Source organism: Periophthalmus magnuspinnatus, chromosome 9, assembly GCF_009829125.3.
Source record: "Periophthalmus magnuspinnatus isolate fPerMag1 chromosome 9, fPerMag1.2.pri, whole genome shotgun sequence".
Lineage (NCBI taxonomy): Eukaryota > Metazoa > Chordata > Actinopteri > Gobiiformes > Gobiidae > Periophthalmus > Periophthalmus magnuspinnatus.
This window is the reverse complement of record NC_047134.1, coordinates 20,312,864-20,337,008: the sequence shown is the minus strand read 5'-3', so window position 1 is coordinate 20,337,008 and position 24,145 is coordinate 20,312,864. Positions and strand designations below refer to the sequence as shown.

At 41.5% G+C, this 24,145-nt stretch overlaps 1 protein-coding gene across 1 annotated transcript; it reads left to right on the top strand.

Moving 5' to 3' along the window:
* The first annotated feature begins 12,480 nt into the window (after positions 1–12,480).
* ncaph (non-SMC condensin I complex, subunit H) lies at positions 12,481–23,117 on the top strand. The gene is given in 23 exon segments (XM_033973270.2): positions 12,481–12,566; positions 13,271–13,493; positions 13,639–13,673; positions 13,676–13,728; positions 13,835–13,858; positions 13,860–13,901; positions 13,903–13,929; positions 14,270–14,296; positions 14,299–14,352; positions 14,354–14,398; positions 14,603–14,740; positions 17,762–17,951; positions 18,039–18,121; positions 18,479–18,672; positions 18,755–18,900; positions 19,037–19,143; positions 19,869–19,988; positions 20,084–20,191; positions 20,661–20,804; positions 21,404–21,514; positions 21,621–21,697; positions 22,276–22,351; positions 22,833–23,117. Coding segments are annotated over 22 exon segments (2,079 nt in total). The 5' UTR covers positions 12,481–12,566; positions 13,271–13,275; the 3' UTR covers positions 22,893–23,117.
* Positions 23,118–24,145: the final 1,028 nt, after the last annotated feature.

Here is a 24,145-nt window from a genome sequence, read left to right as displayed (position 1 = left end):
TTTATACAGTCCATACCAACATAAAAATTATTATGTGCAGGTTTTTACAGTGAATACAGAACAGTACAAATGAACTAGACTTATGTGGACACATTTGATTGTCTAAAATATACTTTTTCAAATTTGTAGTAAAATTATTCAAATCTACAGACAAGTTCAGACTGTATGGAGTTGATTCCACTGTCTGATGGTTTGAAAAGAAAAAGCTGCCCCAACAAAGGCTGAGGATCTTTTTAGAACTATGCAATTTCAGTTCACAGAGACCAAGTGGATCGGGGAGTTTGTTCAGCACAAAGTTTAATACATTTTTTTCATTGTAGGCGGAGCTTCATTATTAATATTTTTAAATATGTTTTTTAGATTTTAATACAAAATTAAATTGCCGTAACTGAACATTTTGTATTTACTTAGAATATTACAGTGGTGATAACAAAGGGTTTTGTTGACACCTATGCCATAGTTTGGGAACCATTGATCAAAAGAGACAGACTGATAAAAAGAGATGGAGAGACATTGATAAGAGAGAGTGTTGGGGTGTATGGTATTTTTGGCACATGTATTAACCTGGCATTACCCCCTAGGTACTATGTGTTGTGGAATTTTGCATCCCCTGCATAGTCTTAGCAAGAACGCCTGCTGTTCATTGATGACATTTCTCTGTGGTTTAGCTCCGACGTCCTCCAACTATTATAGAATTTGTCCTTCTTTAACATTATCAGTTTCCTTGGTCAACTCGTCTCACAGAAGCAACCTGCTATGCACTTCTCATTTTATCTCTGCCAGCTTATCTCCAGGCTGTCCTTCTCCTATTTAAACTCCTTGTGTGGAAGCATAGTCAAGCTTGAATACTAACAAGCAGACTGATGGTAAATAAACTTTTCGTGCTTCAGACATCCAGAGCCTCCTGCCTCTCTTTACAACTCCAGGACTTGTTAGGACAACACTTATTTTCCCTAACACTACGCACTCCTAAACTTGGAAGCCTAGAATTGCTGCTGACTATCTCTACTGTATAACAAACTAGTTAGCCTACATAGATCATATCATCGCTGCTTAAATGGGCTTGTGTGCAAAAAACTCCCAGAGCATCCTAATTATTTACTGCAATTTCAAAACTTTCAGACGTCAGAGCGGGGTTTTGCCATCACAGTAATCCTAACAACAACTGGCATGCTAAGCATGCTTGGACAATAAAATCCCTTTACAATTAGATGCAGAGAGCACACAGTGGATGTATTTTGACCTCAAGAGGTGTTTATCAAATATTTTACAAATTACGCTCATGGAAAAAGAAAATAATCACATTTACTGGAAGAACAGAGATTCAGCTTAGCACATACCAAGATAAAAAATGTGAATGACCGTGGATCTGAAAGAAGTCAAGGCATTCTTGTGTAGAAAAATGAAAAGATTCTTTCAGCTCCACTACCATTCACATTTTTCACACTTCTATCTGACTCACTACTGTCCAATTGACACACTCACCTAATCTCCTATTTTTATAATAAAATTGAACGTTGAAATTTAATTGAATTGCAATTTAAACAGTAAATGAAGTAGGCTTTATTTAGTTGTTTCCCCATAGACATTGGAGAAGACTATAGATCCAGTGCAGGTGGCTAAGGGTGTGCTGTGGTCCTCATAAGCTGCTGCAGATTGCATTTTTATCTCCCGGATCTGCTGTCTGTATTCACCACCAGAGCGAGCAGAGCGTTCAATGGGGAGTGAAGCCAAGAGCAAAAAAAAATTAAACAAATCTAAATGACTGCCAAATAATGTCATGTTTCCCACCACAACCAACATGACGGATGTTTTTGTCCATATTTCACTCATATTTGTTCTCTGCTGTGCCTTTCAAAGCCCATCTGTTCATAAATTGTTTCTGTGCAGGAGAAAAAGTCAAAACTCTTGGATGAAACATTGTCAAAACACAAGCATCTTTTTGTTTTGTCTCAGAAGAAGAAAAGAGAAAAGATTTGTTTTTCCCCTGGATGGTTCGGCACAGTGTGAATAAACAGCTGGATTCTCTGTTCTAAGTCTTTTTTGAAAACAAAATTGATTTTGTTCAACCACAACACAAAGACCATTTCATAATTCAATTCAAAAGAGATTATTTGGAATTCTGAATGACTGTATTTTTTTTCATAGCGTCACTCATAAATGTATATTGTATTTATCCTATTTTAAATTAAAATGGAAATATAAAAATTCTCTTTTATTTTTCTCTGAGTTTATTCATCTGAAAAAGTTTAACTGTGCACTATATAACTGTTCTAGTGGAAGGTCCACGGTACAAGAAATCATACAAATGTGCAAGATACAAACTGTCATTTTTAAATTTTTTTTTTTCTCTCTTGCAGAAGTTGCATGTATAACAGAAAGCTGAAACCCATAAATACTGCTTCTTTATAAATGCAATACAGCCAATACAACTTCAGTACTACTTAATGTCAGGTCTACTCAAGTCATTTCAATTTGATGCCCACAATATTGAAAAAAATTATAATTTCTCCCTCTATTATGCAAAGTCACTATTGTTTTTCTTCTGTAATCGTGTGGCTGTGTGAGTTTTGTGGAGCAGTGGGAATGAAGTTGTCTGAGGCACTTAGAGTTTTCATTAGACTTATACACCTGTCTGCTCCCTCCCCTCTCCCAGACACAAATACAGGAGCAGACCACAAAACACCAATAAAAAGTCTACTCTGAAATGAGACTTTAGATTAGATGGACTCTGACCGACTGCTTATTACCTTGTAAACCAAACATTCCATAAACAAGTGCCACGGTAAGGTAGACAATAATATTTTTTTTCTTTTGTTTTTTACGTTTTCCCTTTCAGATATATCTGTTCAAACTAGACAGGGTAAAACAAAAAAAAAAACTTTGTCTGTCACATTAGCAGATGCATTATAGAAAATTCAAAGTTTTAAGTGCATATTTTTAAGTATAATTGCTCACATTTTGTCAATAATAATAATTTAAAAAATATGAACAAATTCTTAAGAATGATTCAGGCGTAGAACTACTTAATTAAAGGACAAATCTTATGCAAAATTGACTTTTTTGATGTTGATGTTTTAGTCATCATATAAGATGACTTTTGCAATGGGACTATTGTTTTTCAATGGCTGGATGTAGAGCCAGAGCACCATTGACCTGTTACTGTCCTGAAAATGACTGTCTAATCATCACAGGAATTATAACAGTGACTCAAAAACAAATAAAAAAGGAGTTAGTAAAAGATAAAAGTGTGGTGAAAGAAAAAAATCCCAAGCAGTTTACTTCATACACTGCACTGTCCATGGTTCTTAAAATGCTCAAGTCAAATCAAAGTAGACCAAACCATAAAATAGCTTTTACTTATAGCTCTTAACATGCAAGATTACACATTAGTTTATAAATAAGAGGAAGCCAATAAATCGAAAGTTGTGTCAGTTACTTTGGAATATGCAGTATGCATAAGAAATATTTGTACATGCTAAAAATACTCTAATTGGCCCTGTGAACTGATGCAATGGACATGAAATCCACCTAAATGACTTCATTGTGGCTTTTCATTCAGTTCATTTTGAGGAGTCACACAAGGGTCAGTTATTTTCAATGTGTTTCTTTCTGGAAGCACTAGCTCTACTATTGTTCAATATAGCTACTGAATTTTTTATTATGGCTGTCGCTGTCCTTTACGCCCCAGTGTGGAAGGTGTATGGTGCTTGACAATGAGCTAAGTCAAGGCTGTTAAACACTGGGCCGTCCCTGGACACATCTGCTATTCCTTTCCCCTCCACTGGCTGAATAAAATGGCTGACTAAAAAGATGAATGTGACTGGACTAACCCCATCATAACTGGATATTATCAGTAAGTTTCAAACAGTTGATGAGTGTTAACTTAAAGGTGCACTGTGTGACTTTTCTGGAGGAGGGTACTCCACCTTTTTGTTTCCATGGAGATGTTATTGCTTTGCCTGAAATGTTCCCAGTAGTAGTATTTTGTCAAGCGTCCATTGATTGTAGTTCACGTGTTTTTATTGCTGAAAAAATACCTTGCTAAACATTCATGCTTACAGTGAGCAGCCTCGCCTCTCCACGTCTATGACCTGTAACATCTCCATGAAGATAAGTTTAATGCTATAGTGTGGAACATTCTAGGAAAATCTGTACTATTTCCATGCAGGTCCACCAAAAAGTTACACCTACGCGTATCACCAGTTAATAGAGATGGGACAAGATCTTGTACCACAAAATAACAAGATAAAATTGTCACAAGATTTTGCACATGTGACAAAAATGATCTTTTGTCCAAACCAAATGTAAACTCGTGGACTAAAAATCTCAAAACACTGAAAAAATGAAAAGAAACAAAATGAAAGGAACAACATCTATTTAAAATTGTAAGGCCATAATTGTGGATTAATTACACAATTTCTCCATTTTAAATGATTTTAAAATCTCATCTTGTCTCCTAATCTCCTGTCTTGTCTTGTGGAAATTGTGTCTCATCCCACCCCAACAAATTAAGAAAATAAAATTGTAGAGCAAAGTGCCGCACAGAGGGCATGTGTCCATGTGCCAGTGGCAGTGAGTTAGATCGGAGCAATGATTTCTTGAATACAGTATAATAAAGATTACTCTTGCATGAATCACTCTAATACTTCAATTAGTTATGTGGGAAGGGGAAACCATTATAAAGCTCTAAAAAGTCAATTTTGCATAATAAGTCTCCTTTAATAGAATTATTAAGTCATTTTAGCTGAATATTGCGATTTAATATGTGCAGATTACAACATAATGAGCTGCAGGTGTCATAGATTATAACTATATAGCAGACACAAACACAGTATGTCTTCTTTAAAGTGAGGTGTTTTTGATTACAAACACCAGACTTGCAGGGGTGGAGTTTAAAGTGTAAATGCTTACAATCACACTGGTCCTTATACCTCTAGACCCCACCCCTTCGTCCCTCTCCCCCCTACTCCTCCAATCCCTGCGGCTGAGTGAAGGTTTGGTGTTCACTCCCACTTCATTTTCCTAACTTACCACTTGTCTGTCTTTGTCAGTCATCATAACCTAACCCTCAACAATCCAAATAAACTCTTTGTCCATCTATTTGTCCTGTCATTTCAGTTAAATTGTACACTTCACCACTGTCAAACCAGCTACCTGAAACTTTCTCTCTCTTCATACAAAAAAGATCTAGACAATGTAATCAAACTCCAATCAAAACTTATTTTTTTGACAAAATACAGTAGCTATGACTGGTGAATATGTCATAAAACATCATTATCTAATACAGCTCATTTGTCAAGTTGCTGTGCATTTGTAAACAGAAAGCAATTTACATTCATCAAGAGCCATATTAATTCTGTCAGTAGAGCCATTAAGGGCCACTTAACCACATGATGGATGTGGTTTTAATGGCTACATGGAAAATCAGTGCAGTAATTCAGAGGTGGGTCAGTGCACTTGAACAGGCATTAGTAGTTTAGCCATTATTCGAGATGGTTGTCACTAGAGATTGTGAAGTGATAGAACCAAGATTACAGGTGCATTTCTGGGAATGTTCCAGAGTGGCAATACAAATTTTTATTTCAAGCAAGTGACACTATCATGCCGAGTCATTGCTCAGATCTGTACACTCAAAATCTGGATACATTCGATTTTTGGGGTTGTAAAACTGTTAAAATGTCACATAAAAAGCAAAATGTAATTTCTTTCTGATCATGGTCCAGATTTTAGGATCTTAAAGTTCCAGAAATCAGATTCTAATCAGATTTTGTTGTGCATGTGAATTTATCAGTATCTTGTATCCCGAAGAAGCTGCTTACACGAGTGATGAAAACTATTCACTCCTAAAAAGTTTACTTTAGTTCAGCTTTTCACCTTTAAGAACACAATATGACAAATGGGAGAAGTGACATCAAAGAAATGAAACACATTTTATAGAGCTTGCTCTAAAAAAAAAGTATTCCCCCAAGAAGTTCCCATTTGTTTAGAACATGCATATATATTTTTTACTTTGCCTCCTTGTCCTATGGATGCGCAGGGCCTCTTGTGATGTGACAGACTTGCTACGGTTTCATCAAAGGTCCATATCAGTATTCACTCTGCTCTTTTTCTATTATCCAATCTCATCTAAGTTTTATAAGGTCAACTCTATTTGTTATTCTGTTAATTCCTATCAACACAAAGTCAACAAAGCCCAAAAGGTCATAGTGTATAGGTACATTTTTGCATTTAGCTTTTATAGCTTTATGCACAACCTAATGGAATTAAAATGGTTGTATCTTTTTAAAGCTCGCTGGCGAGACTAACACACTTTGTTTTACTGCTTACTCCTCCTTGTCCTATAGGAAAGTTGAGTTCATCATGCTGTTCTCTTGTCTGCCTGATTTCAGCTTAGATCTGCAGCAACTTGGACCTCAGCCCACTGTCATTCAGCCAACAATGAAACGCCTTTATACCCTTGACATTTGAAAGTTAAAGATTAGGCTACTCTGAGATTCAAAATATTAAGTGAAAAGGTGGTTTTAGTTAAGCCAAATGTTGAGTAACATTTATAAAATAAAATAAAAAAATTGAAATAAAAAAAAAAAAAAAAAAAAAAGGGGCGGGTGCAAAGAGATCCGGGCGGCAGTCGAAGGCGGGGACCCCGACGACCGGATCTCCGGACATGGAGACTAGCTCTGGGGACGTGGAACGTCACCTCGCTGGGGGGGAAGGAGCCTGAGCTTGTACGGGAGGTTGAGCGTTACCGGCTAGATATAGTCGGCCTCACCTCCACGCACAGCTCGGGCTCTGGAACCCAACTTCTTGAGAGGGGTTGGACTCTCCATTTCTCTGGCGTTGCCCGCGGGGAGCGGCGGCGAGCTGGTGTGGGCTTGCTCATTGCCCCACAGCTCAGCCGCTGCGTGTTGGGGTTCACTCCGGTGAATGAGAGGGTCGCGTCCCTGCGCCTTCGGTTCGGGGACAGGTCTCTCACTGTTGTGTCGGCCTACGGGCCAAACAGCAGTGCAGAGTACCCGGCCTTCTTGGAGTCCCTGGGAGGGGTACTAGACAGTGCACCAACCGGGGACTCCATTGTTCTCCTGGGGGACTTCAACGCCCATGTGGGTAACGACAGTGACACTTGGAGGGGCGTGATTGGGAGGAACGGCCTCCCCAATCTGAACCCGAGCGGTGTTTTGTTATTGGACTTCTGTGCTAGTCACAGCTTGTCCATAACAAACACCATGTTCGAGCACAAGGGTGTCCATCGGTGCACATGGCACCAGGACACTCTAGGTCGGAGGTCGATGATCGACTTTGTTGTCGTGTCATCTGACCTCCGACCACGTGTCTTGGACACTCGGGTGAAGAGAGGGGCTGAGCTGTCAACTGATCACCACCTGGTGGTGAGTTGGATCCGCTGGTGGAGGAGGAAGCCGGACAGACCTGGCAGACCCAAGCGCATTGTGAGGGTCTGCTGGGAACGTCTGGCGGAGCCCTCTGTCAGGGGGGTCTTCAACTCCCACCTCCGGGAGAGCTTCTCCCTGATTCCGGGGGGAGGTTGGAGACATGGACTCCGAGTGGGCCATGTTCTCCACCTCTATTGTCGATGCGGCTGCTCGTAGCTGTGGTCATAAGGTCTGTGGTGCTTGTCGTGGCGGCAATCCCCGAACCCGGTGGTGGACACCGGAAGTAAGGGATGCCGTCAGGCTGAAGAAGGAGTCCTATCGAGCCTTGTTGGCTCGTGGGACTCCTGAGGCAGCTGATGAGTACCGGCGGGCCAAGCGTGCCGCGGCTCAGGCAGTCACAGAGGCAAAACTCGGGGTTGGGAGGAGTTCAGAGAGGCCATGGAGAAGGACTATCGGACGGCCTCAAAGAGATTCTGGCAAACCGTCCGACGCCTCAGGAGGGGGAAGCAGTGCTTCACCAACACTGTTTACAGTGAGGGTGGAGAGCTGCTGACCTCGACTGGGGATGTTGTCGGGCGGTGGAAGGAATACTTTGAGGATCTCCTCAATCCCACTGTCACGTCTTCCGAGGAGGAAGCAGAAACTGGGGACCCAGAGGCGGACTCGTCCATCACCCTGGCTGAAGTCACTGAGGTGGTTGGCAAGCTCCTCGGTGGCAAGGCTCCGGGGGTGGACGAGATCCGTCCTGAGTACCTCAAGTCTCTGGATGTTGTGGGGCTGTCTTGGCTGACACGTCTCTGCAACATCGCGTGGTGGTCGGGGACAGTACCTGTGGAATGGCAGACCGGGGTGGTGGTCCCTCTGTATAAGAAGGGGGACCAGAGGGTGTGTTCCAATTACAGGGGAATCACACTCCTCAGCCTTCCCGGTAAGGTCTATTCCAGGGTACTGGAGAGGAGAATCCGACCGATAGTCGAACCTCGGATTCAGGAGGAGCAGTGTGGTTTTCGTCCTGGTCGTGGAACACTGGACCAGCTCTATACTCTTCATCGGGTCCTCGAGGGCTCATGGGAGTATGCCCAACCAGTCCACATGGGTTTTGTGGATCTGGAGAAGGCATTCGACTGTGTCCCTCGTGGTGCCCTTTGGGGGGTGCTCTGGGAGTATGGGGTCCGGGGCTCTTTGCTAAGGGCTGTCCGGTCCCTGTATGACCGGAGCAGGAGCTGTGTTCGCATTGCTGGCAGTAAGTCAGACATGTTCCCGGTGCATGTTGGACTCCGCCAGGGCTGCCCTTTGTCACCGGTTCTGTTCATTATATTATGGACAGAATTTCTAGGCGCAGTCAGGGGCCGGAGGGGGCCTGGTTTGGGAACCACAGGATTTCATCTCTGCTGTTTGCAGATGATGTTGTCCTGATGGCTTCTTCGAGCCAGGACCTGCAGCAGGCACTGGGGCGGTTTGCAGCCGAGTGTGAAGTGGCTGGGATGAGAATCAGCTCCTCCAAATCCGAGGCCATGGTTCTCGACCGGAAAAAGGTGGTTTGCTTTCTCCGGGTGGGTGGTGAGTCTCTGCCCCAAGTGGAGGAGTTCAAGTATCTCGGGGTCTTGTTCACGAGTGAGGGAAGGATGGAGCGGGAGATTGACAGGCGGATCGGTGCAGCGTCTGCAGTGATGCGGTCGCTGTATCGGTCCGTTGTGGTAAAGAAAGAGCTGAGCCGGAAGGCGAAGCTCTCGATTTACCGGTCAATCTACGTTCCTACCCTCACCTATGGTCATGAGCTCTGGGTAATGACCGAAAGGACAAGACCGTGGATACAAGCGGCTGAAATGGGTTTCCTCCGTAGGGTGACCGGGCGCACCCTTAGGGATAGGGTGAGGAGCTCGGTCACACGGGAGGAGCTCGGAGTAGAGCCTCTGCTCCTACACGTTGAGAGGAACCAGTTGAGGGGGCTCGGGCATCTGCTCAGGATGCCTCCTGGACGCCTCCCTAGGGAGGTGTTCTGGGCATGTCCCACCGGGAGGAGGCCCCGGGGAAGACCCAGGACACGCTGGAGGGACTATGTCTCTCGGCTGGCCTGGGAACGCCTTGGGGTCCCACCGGAGGAGCTGGAGGAAGTGTCCGAGGTGAGGGAAGTCTGGGAGTCCCTGCTTAGACTGCTGCCCCCGCGACCCGGCTCCGGATAAGCGGAAGAAAATGGATGGATGGACGGATGGATGAAATTAAAAAATGTATTCATATTATTATACAAATCTCATAGCATAGAGCCAATATCCGCTAAGACAGTGGTTCTTAACCTGGGTTCGATCGAACCCTAGGGGTTCGGTGAGTCAGTCCCAGGGGTTCGGCGGAGGTCAAGACACGCACCCGACTCATATGATTCGCGGACTGCGGGCGTCTCCAGACGCTGTCCGTGTCCTAATTCACAAATGCACCCTTTGCTGTGCCTATCAAACACTGCTTCCTCCAAGCTGCGCGTGTGCGCAATTGCGCACTGCTGACACGGTCTCCGCGCACAGAAAATCTGTGCTGCGCACAAAAAAATCGAACCGGAGTTGAAAATAAAATAAACACACAACAATTCATTCTGCGCTATTTTACAGTGTGAGTTAGTGAGTGTGACCGGGGACGAGCTGCTCCAGCCAATTATGTGATTCACATACGTATTTGCGCAGCTTATCAACGTCATTGACAGGCGTCCCTCATGTCCCCGCTCCCAGTGTTTTAGATGATGTGGCCGATGTGGAATGAAAACTCGCTAATGATTCTAAGTGTTTAACCCCTTAATGTTCCGACGGCCCGCCCTTGGGCAAAGATCCGCGCGTAAAATTACCCGCGCGTAATTGCGTAATTTTACGCACTGTTTTGCAACAGTTTTGCGTTTTAAACATGACGAAACGGACAAAACAAAGGGAGTACGCGACCGAGGACACTGTGGATGTTTAAGTTAAACTAGAGGCATCTCGGACCCGGAGCGGTTCGTGGAACCGAGTGAAGATCTCATGGTGGACTCAGGGGCAGAGGGACCTTATGATTTGATGGACTAGATGCTGTTCCTGATCGGTAAGCGTGGTGTATTCTGCTATTGACTTAACTGTGGGCCAAATGTGTATTATGTGCAGTCATTAGCATTAGCTAATGCCAATCTGCGCCCCCCCCCTCCGACTACCAATCATTCACTCACACGCCACTTTGGTGAAGTGTCTTGCCTAAGGACACAATGACAAAACTAAGGACACAATGACAGATGTTGGTCCGAGCGGGACTCGATCCTTCAACCTCTGTCACAGAATGACTGTCACATGTACAGTGTATTTTTAGTTTCCAGTGTGTGTTTGTTCACACAATAGCAGTGTGTGGTTTGTAAATATATATTTATTTTGACCTATACCACTTGTTTTGAATATATTTATATATTTATATTTATTTATTTATTTATTTACAAAACACATTATATATTGTGTTTTGATATATGTAAATGTACAGTAATAGAACAGCTGGGTGTGCAGATACAGATTCCTCTCAGTGTGTATTGGTCATTGAATACTGTCACTTCGAACGGCATAAAAACATAAAATGACATAAAAACGAAGAAAAGGAACAGACTTTGCTGTGAAGACTTTTGCCATGAGAGTGGCACTTGCCAAGGGGAAGCACTGCATTTCTGAACTGGTCTCTCAAAGGCAACAGCAGAAGTCACACTGATTTGCAGTAAATATTCATTATTATTGTAGCCTGGTGGAAATTAGGTGATGGTTGTGTGTTAAAAAGTTAAAAATAATAAATAGCATAAATACAATAAGTTCATTATTGGAATACATAATACAATAGAAAATTTAAATTATTTCAGTGTGGTAGTATTAAAAAAGGTCATGTCTTTGTGAAAAGGTATGTATGTAATGTGTTGTGAGTTCATACATTGCATTGGTTTTATTCTTTGAACACAGTGATGTTAATGCACGATTTATTTTGTGCACCAGTAAAACATACATATGGCTTGAATTTGAAAAAAAATATATTTTATTTTTCAATAAAGAAGGGGTCGGTGAATGTGCATATGAAACTGGTGGGGTTCAGTGCCTCCAACAAGGTTAAGAACCACTGCACTAAGATATATTATAAATAATGAATTTTCAACATGACTACTCCTAAGATAATGTTTGAACACCCCGTGAATAGACTCTGTTTAGCACTCAGTGTGACGTGAACTCAGTATGAAGTGTCAGGTTTGTCCTGACAATGTCAAGAAATGACATTGAAACATGAAAGAAATGTGTCCCAACAGTTGTGGATTGATATGAATATTAATATGTAGTGTAGTGTGTTAAATATACACGTTTACATTATACATATGAGGGTTCATTTTCACTTTTAATGTCAGGACCATATATCACTGGAACTGCTGTCTGCTGGGACCATTAAAGACTTCACAGTCCTGCACACAGAGAGAGCAGAGCCAATGATGAAATGAAAAGGAAGACTGGCTCAAAAGAAAGATTGATTTTGAGCTCATTTTAGATCCAAGATCAGTTTGTTTATTTGATTTCTAATTGAAATGTGTCAGTGTTCAGGTTTTCAATAGTATAACAAGGGGCTTAGTTTAAATTCCTAAAGGCACTTAAACCTGATCGTGTCAGCTATAAAAATCAGCTGAATACTGCCATCTAGTGATGGTAGTATTCAGCTGATTGGGTGTTGTAATTTTCTTTGGTAGAACAATATGGTTTACACCAATAATTTGCCTTCAGCTGAAACGCACAGTGCGTTATTTCAGTTTTCTTCGAAACATGGGCAGAATATTTTCTAATGATTATGGTCATCCATGTATAATAAATATTGAAAAACAAACAAAAAAAAACGATTACGGATTGCGATTTTGGGAATTGACGGCAGAACATTTTCGAGAAAGCTATAGGGTATTGTAACTACACTAGATTATTTATTTATTTATTTATTTTTTTTTTTTTTTTTATTTTTTTATTTTTTTTTTTTTTTTTTTTTTTTTAATGGGTTGTCTGGAACGCCATGACGTAAGCGTCGTTGCTAGACCGTTCGGCGCAAAAATTCAAACGCTGAACCGGAAGAGACATCTCCGTGCTCTGTTTGCGCTGGACTTTATTCACGCTAAAAAGGACTGCTACTACCCCAAGAACATCCACACTTTGTAAAACCACCGAGGTATATTTCATAATTCAAACATATACCTTGGTTTACTGTATATACTTTGGTAGAGCCAATGGTAAACTTTATAATAAAACGCTTTGTCGCCAATGCTAATAATGCTAGCACTGTTTTGCTAACTTCAAAAGCCAAAGCTATTGTCACTTTGTGTTCTTAAAGCTGTGAAAGCGATTACCCACCACATACACATAATATATACAGTGCCATAAATGTGTTTATCGTTAGTTAATTAATTAAACTAATCAGGCAAGGCAAGGGAAGTTTACTTGTACAGCACAATTCGTACACAAGGTGCTTTACAGAATAAGAACGACATTAAATCACAATACACAAATCAAAAACATAAATAATCATCATAAAATTAACATTAAAAGACAAGAGTGCCGATTAAAACCTTTCAGTCATATGCACAGCTAAACAGAAGTCTTTTGAGCTTGGATTTAAACATTGTCAAAGTAGTGTCAGCGTTTTGGGTATTTGACGGCTCTTTTTTTTAACTATGTTCTAATGATGAATTTATACCTGATGTCTTTCATCACCCTTTAAAATATGTAACGCATATTCGACTGAAGGATAACGCTACTCTGTGAGACATTCATGAATGGTTGCTAACTTGCTAGTACTATGGCATGTAAAGTGATTTCTTGTTTATTCACAGGTTTAAAGCATTTAGCTAATGTTTATACTTTCACTATCTGTAGCCGAGATGAGTGCAGCCTCCACACCTGTGTCCCGAGTGCGTCAGGGATGGTCGTCAAACTCTCTGAAAAACAAGGGCTTGTCTCCTGCAGCTGCAAGTACCCCGCTGCTGACTGCATTTCCAGGGAACGATGATGAGAAAGAAAGGCGTCAGCGGAGAAGGTCAAGGGTCATTGACCTCCAAACTGCCCCAGAGACCTCTTTCAATGAATCTGGTACTCATAGGTAAGGTGTCGATAAGCTTGTGATTGAATTGCATGCATTAGTCGTTTGAAAGTTGCTAGAAAGATTAAAGTGTGATGTAACCCCCCCATCACCCTCAGTCTGTAATATATGTCGAGAGAGAGTGTAATCCCTTGTTTATATGCAGTGCCGCGGGGACTCCTGCAGCTGTGCCTAAGCTGTCCACGCACAGATCTCAGAGCACTACTCCACTTGTATCAAACTTTCCACTGAGAATGTAAGTACCACAAGTCTGTGCTTTTGATACCTTGTTTTAAAAATAATATTTTAAGCACATTCGTTCCAAGATTGTGTTTTAAGTCCAAGTAAAACTTCTCTTGTAGAAAATAACAACCAAAAATGCCTTTGTGCCTCCATCTGATCGATTATATGGCTGATATACTCAAGCAGAAAGGACTCTGAGCTCACAAATTTCAAGGTATGATTATGTTATTAGCAAACAAAAACATGGTGGATTCCCTGACAATAGATTTGATTAATCTTTGAAGGATTTAATTTAGATGGTATGTTTGGCCTGTTGAATCTCTAACCCCAAAAAACCAAAGCTGTGTGCTCTTTCACTTTGTAATCATGAAAGCTCTGCATTGAATGTGTCCTGGCGACTTTCAAGATTAAGATTAAGTTTGTATAATCTGGTTTGCCATCGTGAGAAAGTGGTTTTAGTTCATATCATTTGATAAGTTTAACTTAAAATAAAATTAAGGAAAACATGACCAATATAAAGTTGTTGTTTTTTTTTGTTTGTTTTTTCAAGGTAGCAGGCAGGTACTCTGGATGCCAGCAGCAAAAGATCTATGCGGTTCGTGTGGATGCAGTTCATGCTGATGCTTACAGAGTCCTGGGGTGGTCTAGGAGGGGAGACTAAACCTGGAGAGGGTATGAAAGAGGCCTTGAGGCCAGTTGTATGATTCCATTACAAATATATAGACGCAGTAGCTCTGTGTGGTTTAAAAATGTGTTTCTGCGATTATGGTGATCTGGAGAGGCTTGGAATAACAGAATGACTGAAGAGTGTATGAATTATGCAGTAAAGTGTCTAAAGTGTCCTAGAAATGCAAGAAATGGCTGTGTGTAGCAGAACCAGGGGCAAGCAGATGAAGGAAGGGGATGACGAGGCTGCTACGCTGAACTGACTGCAAAAACAAATGAAAAAGAAAAGACCTCCAAAGAAAACAGTGGAGCAGAATTTAAGCAACATCAACACTGCAGAGTCAGAGCGAAAGTGTGAGGTATGGTCAATCACACTAAACAACACAGTGAGAAAATTTCATTTGGTCCTGGGTCAGAAATTGTTGGATGATTATTTCATGTAATGAAATATGAATATTAATACATGTATGTATGTCTTCACGTCACCTTATCTAGCATAGTAAGTGATTATATAATAGCCTTAAATTCAATCATTGTCACAAAAAGATCTTATCTTGATAGAAAATGCACAGTAAAAAGCTTTAATGTAAAATAAAAATAAACATCAACACTCCATAAACATATCATATCACGTTTTGTCACCATCCATACCATTTTCTTCCGCTTATCCAGGGCCGGGTCGCGGGGGCAGCAGCCTAAGCAGGGACTTCCCAGACTTCCCTCCCCCGGACACGTCCTCCAGCTCCTCCGGTGGAACCCCACGGCGTTCCCAGGCCAGCCGGTGGGACATGCCCAGAACAACCTCCCTAGGGAGGCGTCCAGGAGGCATCCTGAGCAGATGCCCGAGCCACCTCAACTGGTTCCTCTCAACATGTAGGAGCAGCGGCTCTACTCCGAGCTCCTCCTGTGTGACCGAGCTCCTCACCGGCCACCCTATGGAGGAAAACCCATTTCGGCCGCTTGTATCCGCGACCTTGTCACTTTCGGTCATTACCCAGAGCTCATGACCATAGGTGAGGGTAGGAACGTAGATTGACCGGATAATCAAGAGCTTTGCCTTTGGCTCAGCTCCTTCTTACCACAACGGACCGATACAGCGACCCCGCATCACTGCAGACGCTGCACCGATCCGCCTGTCAATCTCACGCTCCATCATTCCCTCACATCGTGAACAAGACCCCGAGATACTTGAACTCCTCCACTTGGGGCAGAGACTCTCCACCCACCCCGGACCCCGAGGGCAAACCACCCTTTTTCCCAGTCGAGACCCACCATGGCCTCAGATTTGGAGGAGCTGATTCTCATCCCAGCCGCTTCACACTCGGCGTGCAAACCGCCCCAGTGCCTGCTGCAGGTCCTGGCTCGAAGAAGCCATCAGGACAACATCATCTGCAAACAGCAGAGATTAAATCCTGTGGTTCCCAAACCAGACCCCCTCCGGCCCCTGACTGCGCCTAGAAATTCTGTCCATAATAATAATGAACAGAAACCGGTGACAAAGGGCAAGCCCTGGCGGAGTCCAACATGCACCGGGAACAGGTCTGGACTTACTTGCCGGCAATGCGAACACAGCTCCTGCTCCTGGCCATACAGGGACCGGACAGCCCTTAAGCAAAGGGCCCCGGACCCCATAACTCCCAGAGCACCCCCCAAAGGATAACCACGAGGGACACAGGTCGAATGCCTTCTCCAGATCCACAAAAACACATGTGGACTGGTTGGGCAACTCCATGAAAGCCCTCAAGGACCCGATGGAGAGTATAGAGCTGGTCCAGTGTTCCCCGACCAGGCGAAAACCCACTGCTCCTCCTGAATCCGAGGGTTCGACTATCGGTCGGATTCTCCTCTCCAGTACCCTGGAATAGACCTTACCGGGAAGGCTGAGGAGTGTGATTCCCCTGTAATTGGAACACACCCTCCGGTCCCCCTTCTATACAGAGGGACCACCACCCCGGTCTGCCATTCCACAGGTACTGTCCCCGACCGCACCGATGTTGCAGAGACGTGTCAGCCAAGACAGTCCCCACAACATCCAGAGACTTGAGGTACTCAGGACGGATCTCATCCACCCCCGGAGCCTTGCCACCGAGGAGCTTGCAACCACCTCAGTGACTTCAGCCAGGGTGATGGACGAGTCCGCCTCCTGGGTCCCCAGTTTCTGCTTCCTCCTCGGAAGAAGTGACATGGTGGATTGAGGAGATCCTCAAAGTATTCCTTCCACCGCCCGACAACATCCCCAGTCGAGGTCAGCAGCTCTCCACCCAGCACTGTAAAACAGTGTTGGTGAAGCACTTCTTTCCCCCTCCTGAGGCGTCGGGACGGTTTGCCAGAATCTCTTTTGAGGCCGTCTGATAGTCCTCCTCCATGGCCTCCCCGAACTCCTCCCAACCCCGAGTTTTTTGCCGCTGTGACTGCCCGAGCCGCGGCACGCTTGGCCGCCGGTACTCATCAGCTGCCTCAGGAGTCCCACGAGCCAACAAGGCTCGATAGGACTCCTTCCTTCAGCCTTGACGGCATCCCTTACTTCCGGTGTCCACCACTGGGTTCAGGGATTGCCGCCGCGACAAGCACCACAGACCTTATGACCACAACTACGAGCAGCCGCATTGACAATAGAGGTGGAGAACATGCCCACTCTGAGTCCATGTCCCCAGCCTCCCCCGGGATCAGGGAGAAGCTCTCCCGGAGGTGGGCTCCGCCAGGCGTTCCCAGCAGACCCTCACGATGCACTTGGGTCTGCCAGGTCTGTCCGGCTTCCCCCTCCACCAGCAGGTGGTGATCAGTTTTTTGTCACATGATATGCATTATTATTAGGGCTGAACGATTTTATTTTTTTCATTTGAGAAAAGCTTGAAATATGAGCCAAAGTTCTATTTCAAGAATTTCATACAAAAATTTTTAAACTCAGTTCCAATTTTAAGGAAGGTGCAATACCAATTTTGATACCACATTGATGATCTTTTTTTTTAAGATTAAAGAGTTTAATTTTCAAAACAAAAAATGAATATACCATGGGGTTTTAGTTCATTTAATATATAATTTTTATTTATGTATCTTTATTCATATCTCTATCTTTCGATCGATCGATCGTATAATTATAATGAAAAAATAATAATTTAAAACTCAACACCAATTCTGGAAAGGTCAAAAGTATGTCTTTTGCTATCAAGTTTTCAATACTAGTTATAATATAGTATGTGGGTAACAATACTTTTTGACAGTTCTGAATTCAAATACCCTTTTTCTGAATTGCAATGTTTTCCTCTAACTACGGCAGTAATAAATTAAAACAAAAAATAACAGAGACACTCATATTCTACTTGCTGTAATTAACAGTTTAATGTACTGTAGCTTCTTATTGTTTTATTGCTGGTGCCCAGGTGGATCCCATGTTTCAGAAGATGGCCTCGTCCTTTGATGAGAGCAGCACAGCCGGAGTGTTCCTCTCTGTGTTGTTCAGTGAGAGCAATCGCTGTGAGCTCTTGTTCCCTTCACATATGACTCTGCTCCAGTCCAAACCCTGCTACTCCCCTCCACCTCCCCAGTCTGTGCCTGCATCACCTTTCATGGGTAAAGAATAAGTCCTTTCAATAGATGTCTGAATATAGTTTTGCTCTTTCCATTACTCACTATTGGACATGTTTTCTGCTCGGCCAGCGGGGCTCCAGCGTTCACAGGAGAAAAGCGCCATTTGTCCCTCGCTCCAGGATTTCTCTTTCACAAGTTGGAACCCTGAGCAGGTAAAGAAACCTGCTATACATCGTACAATATATGTCCTTTGGGACTGGTCTGCCCAATATTATTATGCTTACCCAAGGTTAATGGTTTTATCTCCTGTCAATTCCTTCTAAAGCCAAGGAACATGTACATTTTAATATCAAATAAAACAATGTATGGTTAGAAAGGCATTAAATTTGTGTTCTTAAATAAATCAAATACATTTTAGAAATATTATAATATTGGCCCAGTTATATATTATCCAAGCCATGCATATTCAGATGGTTAAGTTATAAAGGGCCAATAATTTGTCTACTTCTATCTAATGTAATGTAACATTTAGTTAATGTTACTGTAATACATACACGCAATAATTTCAGACCATGAATCAGCTTTTGGAGAAGATGAAGCAGGGGGAACATGTTTTTGATGTGAATGCTGAACCAGTGCCCGAGCCTGAGGATGACAACTGTCCCGACTTCGACGCAGATTATGAGGAGGGACAAGGTGACTATGACGATGGGCCGAAGGAGCACAAGGACGGCTGTGAGGCATCTGGGTCTGGGAGAGGGAGGTATGGACACAATATAATGCATGCACATTTGGAGGTTTAAAGAAATGCTCTTTACTAAACATGTGTTGCTGTGGTATTGTAGAGACGTAATTCCAATTGGAGAGGTTGACATCACCACCATGTGTCTGCAGCTGTCCTCTCAGCCTAGAGACTATTCCTACTTCAGCCCCAGGACCATGGCCACGTGGGCTGGACCTGGATACTGGCAGTTCAAACCAAAGCACAAGTGTAAGCCACAAGTTACCTCAACTGGACTTCAGCCTCTGAAGTACCATTAGATAGTTTGATTAAAAGTACAGTGCATTCCTTATTATGTAAAGAAGCTGCATTATTCAGTGAATGTTTGTGCATGTTTTGTCTATAGTGGATCATATGCCTGATAAAGAGAAGCCCAAAAGGAAACCCAAGAAAGCGTTTGAGATAGATTTCAGTGATGACGTCAACTTTGACACATATTTCCGCACAACTAGGGTAAGTAGAACAAAGTCTTGTCAAATATACTAATATGACATATATTGATGTTTTTATTTATTTTGGCAAACTTTTATTTTACCACATAAAGAATGACGCTAGAGCAGTCAATTCATTGTTTAAACCATTTAATTAGTAAAACTACAAACGACATGGGTGAATGATTAAAAAACAAGAAACCTGTGTTTTCATGTTTTTAAGTTGGACTGTGTGTCCTGAAATGGCTTTAAGAGAAAGTGTGAGGGTGTGTGGGGTTTTTGGGGGTTTTTTTTACAGTTAACAAATTAACCGTCAGCCCATGAAATATGCTGACTGTACTTACAATATGTTTATCTGTGTGTAGTGTGAAAGTTTAAAACTATAAACTACTGATAGATAAAGTTTTGGTAATTCTCTTTATGACTGATAATTGTAACCTCATTTCAGCTGTGTAGGGCAGAATGAATCATTGAAATTATTTGGGCAATGTCCTCTGCAGAGAATCAGTATGCACGTGGTTCAGACATCTACAGATATGTTCTAAAAAGTATTTCATGAATTATCTAAGCACAACGATTACAATTTTACACTTTTTTTTTACATGATAATGCTCCTGATTGAGTACACTCAACTTTAAGTGATACTTGATTTTTGAAACCTATATTGTTAATCCACTGTTAATGTATTATTGTTTGTTTGTTTTTTTCAACATTGCTCTTTTCTATAAGTGTGCTTTCTCCTCTCAGGCTGCCACCACAATCAGTAAATCAACGCTCACCACATGCACGAAGAAAACCACTCTGCCAGCAGACTTCCAGTTCCCCCCAGAGACACTGTCCCAGCTCAGCCTCAAGCCCTCCAGCTCTGTAAATTTTTATATATATATATGAATAATAGTACATTTTGAATAAAGTGTAGTATGTAGTAAATAATTTCATGCAATGTTACCTGTTCCTCCTAGTTACATCAAGAAGCACAAAAGAGGCTATCTGGTGAACTTGGAGAAGGTATCGGAGATTACGACTATAACAACGCAAACGACACAGTCAACTTCTGTCCTGGTCTTCAGGTCTGTATATAGTCTATATAATCTGTTCTTTGTATTGAAGTAACATTATCCTATGAGAATTAAAGCCGTTTGTCCCATATATGCCAGTTGTGCATCTATAGTGCTGCACAAGTTTTTGTTTTTTTGTTTTTTTGTGACAGCTGGCACTCAATAAAGTCTTAGATTATTTATGTTATGAGGGAACGTTGTTGTACAACACATCACAGACATTAACATTTATTTTCTGTTTCCAAATCTTACCCAGCAGTACAGTAATTTGCATAGTTTTTATTGTTTTGCCAGATGCCCATTCCAAATTTTGTATACCTATTTATCAAGTTTTGGCACTGGCGGAAAGGGGATAAAGTGGCTTGTCTTGGCTTCTTATCAATCACCAAAGCAAATGTACAGGCATATGTAAAATCATTTTACATTCATTGTGTATGCTGCTTTATGTGTAATCTTACCTTTTGTGATATACTTTTTATAGGGGGGAGACAGCGATGATGATGCCGAGGGGTTCACAGGTTCAGACGACACACAACCGTCAGTGGACGACTTACCTCCTCCATCGCAAGACTTGGGCAATGTATCTACATATGGTGAAGATGATCTGGTCCCTGAACCATATCGGGTTTGTGTAAAAGTTACTATAATGACCAGTGTTATCTTAAAAGTGCACTATGCAGCTATTTCAGGGGGGAGGACTACCATGGTGATAATAATGCCTTGCACTTGTCAAAGCCTCTCAAAATTATTCATTCACTCCATACTCGGTGATGGTTAGCTACTGTTGTAGCCACAGCTGCCCTGGGGCAGACTGATGGAAGCAAGGCTCCAAATCTGTGCCTCGCTTTCGTCTGCTCTAACCACTAAGCTACTGTTGCCCCACTGGTGATATTATTGTACTGTTCCACAATAAGGCATCCAACTTGTCTGTTTTACATGTATTTAATTATATGTGTTTTAATTGCTCAAAAATGTGTGGTAAACTGCTTTTTTTTACCATGGGCAGTGTCGCCTCTTCACAGATATGACCTGTAACCTGCCCTGGGAGTGTCACCGGTCTGCCTCCATGGAGCTAGATACATTTAATGCTATATTGTGGAACATTCCAGACCATGGAGACATGCTGGTGGCAGATTCTCTACCAGAAAAGTTACATAGTGCACCTTTAAGACCTATCCCTAGCTGACAATGATATTTAAATTATTCTTGTACTTCCTTTTTTAGGTAAACAAAATTGAAATAAAGTATGATAAAACTGCCAAGAAAATGGATATGAAGAGACTAAAGAACAGCATGTGGACACTTCTGACAGAAAGCCCAGAGAAATCCAAGGAGGTGAATTTCCAATGATTTGAGCCTTGTCCTTAAAATGTGGTGAATATTATCTAGTGTGCATTAAACATGAGGCCAGTCTAATTCCAAACTTTCATGCTCGCTGTAGGAGGTGGAGACTGTGGAGAAACCAGAGGTGTGCGGAGAGAAGGCATTCAGCCAAACCACAAAGTCCCTGCTTCAAAGGTAACAGCAGGTTCCAATATACCTAAAAAGCTAGCTAGAAACAAAAATGAAATGGCATATAATTGATCAAGCATAACAATATGACCATAAGAGACAGCATACAGATGGGCTATGGTTTATGTAGGTTCTAGCGGTTTGTTGGTTGAAAGATGAAATGGTAGCTTTAATGAACAATTTTCATTTAACTGCTAATCAGTGACTGGGCATCATTAGACATTGCATTGATATAGGTCGTGGTCAAGAGTCTAGAGATTGAAAAAAGCTCTATTGTGATCAAATGTTATTTATTATATAGCCAGTAATACTAATGAACCACCATGAAAAGTAATTTATAATCAATGATGCATTCTTACCTTTTTTGTAAATTCAAGGTGCTTTACCTAATTGTGACCTTAAAACACAACACTTCCTGATTCTCTGGTGAAAATTGCTTTATAATTAGGTGCCGATAATACACATTAGTTATTTTGACCTCAACAGCTACTTAATCAATACATCTGTACTAAGGCAAGACAAATTTTGGTTGGGATTACCACTAATTACCACCACTAATTTATTTTGTTACATTTTTTGACCAGATTACCAAACACAATGGCTCAGAACCTGTCTGTGCCCCTGGCGTTTGTGGCTCTTCTTCATCTTGCAAATGAAAAGGTGAGAGAATGTTTTCTGATTAAACTCTCCATTTACATTCTAAACAACATTTACTGACTTACTACTGAATATTAGATCACTCTTCAACATTCAACTCAAACCTGCAGTCACTCCATCTGCCTGTGAAACCTTTCCAATTAATACTGACTTAGGAGCAAAGTATCAAAACACTGTATAGAATCTTAAAAGACTTTTGCACTCATTCTTTCACTATTCTAGGGAATTGTTTCTTCCTCATACATTCTGAATTACTGTGGAATATTAAACAGGAATATGGGATTACACAATTAAAAAAAATCATATGTGGAAGTGCAGATGGGCATTGTTAAATTGTTAAATACTTTTTAAAATCCCTATGATTTCATGTTAAGTAAAGGTCTCAAGTATAATTGGTTGCTATATAGTCTTGGCTGTTGGCTGTTAGTGCTTTGTCAATTTACAAACAGTTTTTTCATTAAACATATATTTTTTTCTGTTTCAGAATCTGGAGCTTGTAAAGGTAGACGACATGTCAGACATAATCATCAGACAAGGCTGTTGAACTAAAAACATGAACTCTTTTTATTCTATACTTTCCACTATGTACTTTGTAACATATAGATGTGTCTCTTTTCCACTTGATTTTATTCTTGTATTGTAACTTTGTAGTTCATGTGAAAAAGCAAGAGATGTCAGTTTCCTAGTAAACATCAAATTGTTTTAAAAATGTTATCTACCACTGCATTACCAGTTGTAGAGTATTTTACCCTTTTACTATCGCACAAAAATGTATATTGTCAAAAGAAATAAAAAGGATTTTTTTTTTTTTTTTTACATGGACCGGTTCGGATGTTCTTTATGACTTTTGAAACTTTAAAATTGGGAAACTTTGTTAAGATGACAGTAAGAAGTAATTACTCTTTATTACTCCCACAACGATAATAGGCAGTATTTAGCTGATTTTTGAATAGCTGACGAGAAAATTGTCCAAAATGCATGTAATGGTGTCAATTATTTTTAGCTGCTTGTGATTCAGACAGGCTGCCTGCCTGCGTTGACCTGGCAGTGGGTAATGAACACTATTTAAAACTCACCTCGGCTCATTTCAAACAGAGGTGAAACCGGTCAGGGCAGCTACGACAGGTGACGTCAAGGAGCTGCCAGACTGGCGAAACGTTGGGTGAATATAATGCAGTCACTTTAAAAAATGTGGATGTGCAAAATGGCATTGTCTCTCAGTGAATTTATTTCTGTTTCGATTGTGAACATGGCCAAACAGTATGGTATGGGTATGTGCGTACATTTCCATTCATGAAGTCAAATCAGGAAAAAAATAACAAAAAAAATCCTGGGTGGCCTGCCTTGTCCATGAACTATTAAATTATTGAATTCTCTCTTCAATAAAAAGAAAAAAATTCTTTCCTTGCATTGTCTGAATAGCCTTAACTCCTAACCCTCATAGACTGTTTATCCAATATTGATGAGGCTGAACCATATCCAAAGATAGACATTAATATAGATATATTACCATTTTGGGTCCATTACAATAGCATACAACGAGTCATTATTTAAAGTATATTCATTCTTATTGCCCAGTCCTGTCTTGTTTGTTCAGTAGATATGAAGCATTCAGGAGGCGTGGAAGGAAAAACCTTGACGGGAACACCTGGGTGACGTCATCGTGTTAAGTCCCTTTAGATGCCTTCAAAATAAAAGCAGAAAAAGCAATCCTAAATGCAAATAGGTACGGAAGCATATAAAGATAACGAACATAACCGCAACATTAGATTAGCCTGACGTTGTTGAGAGATCTTT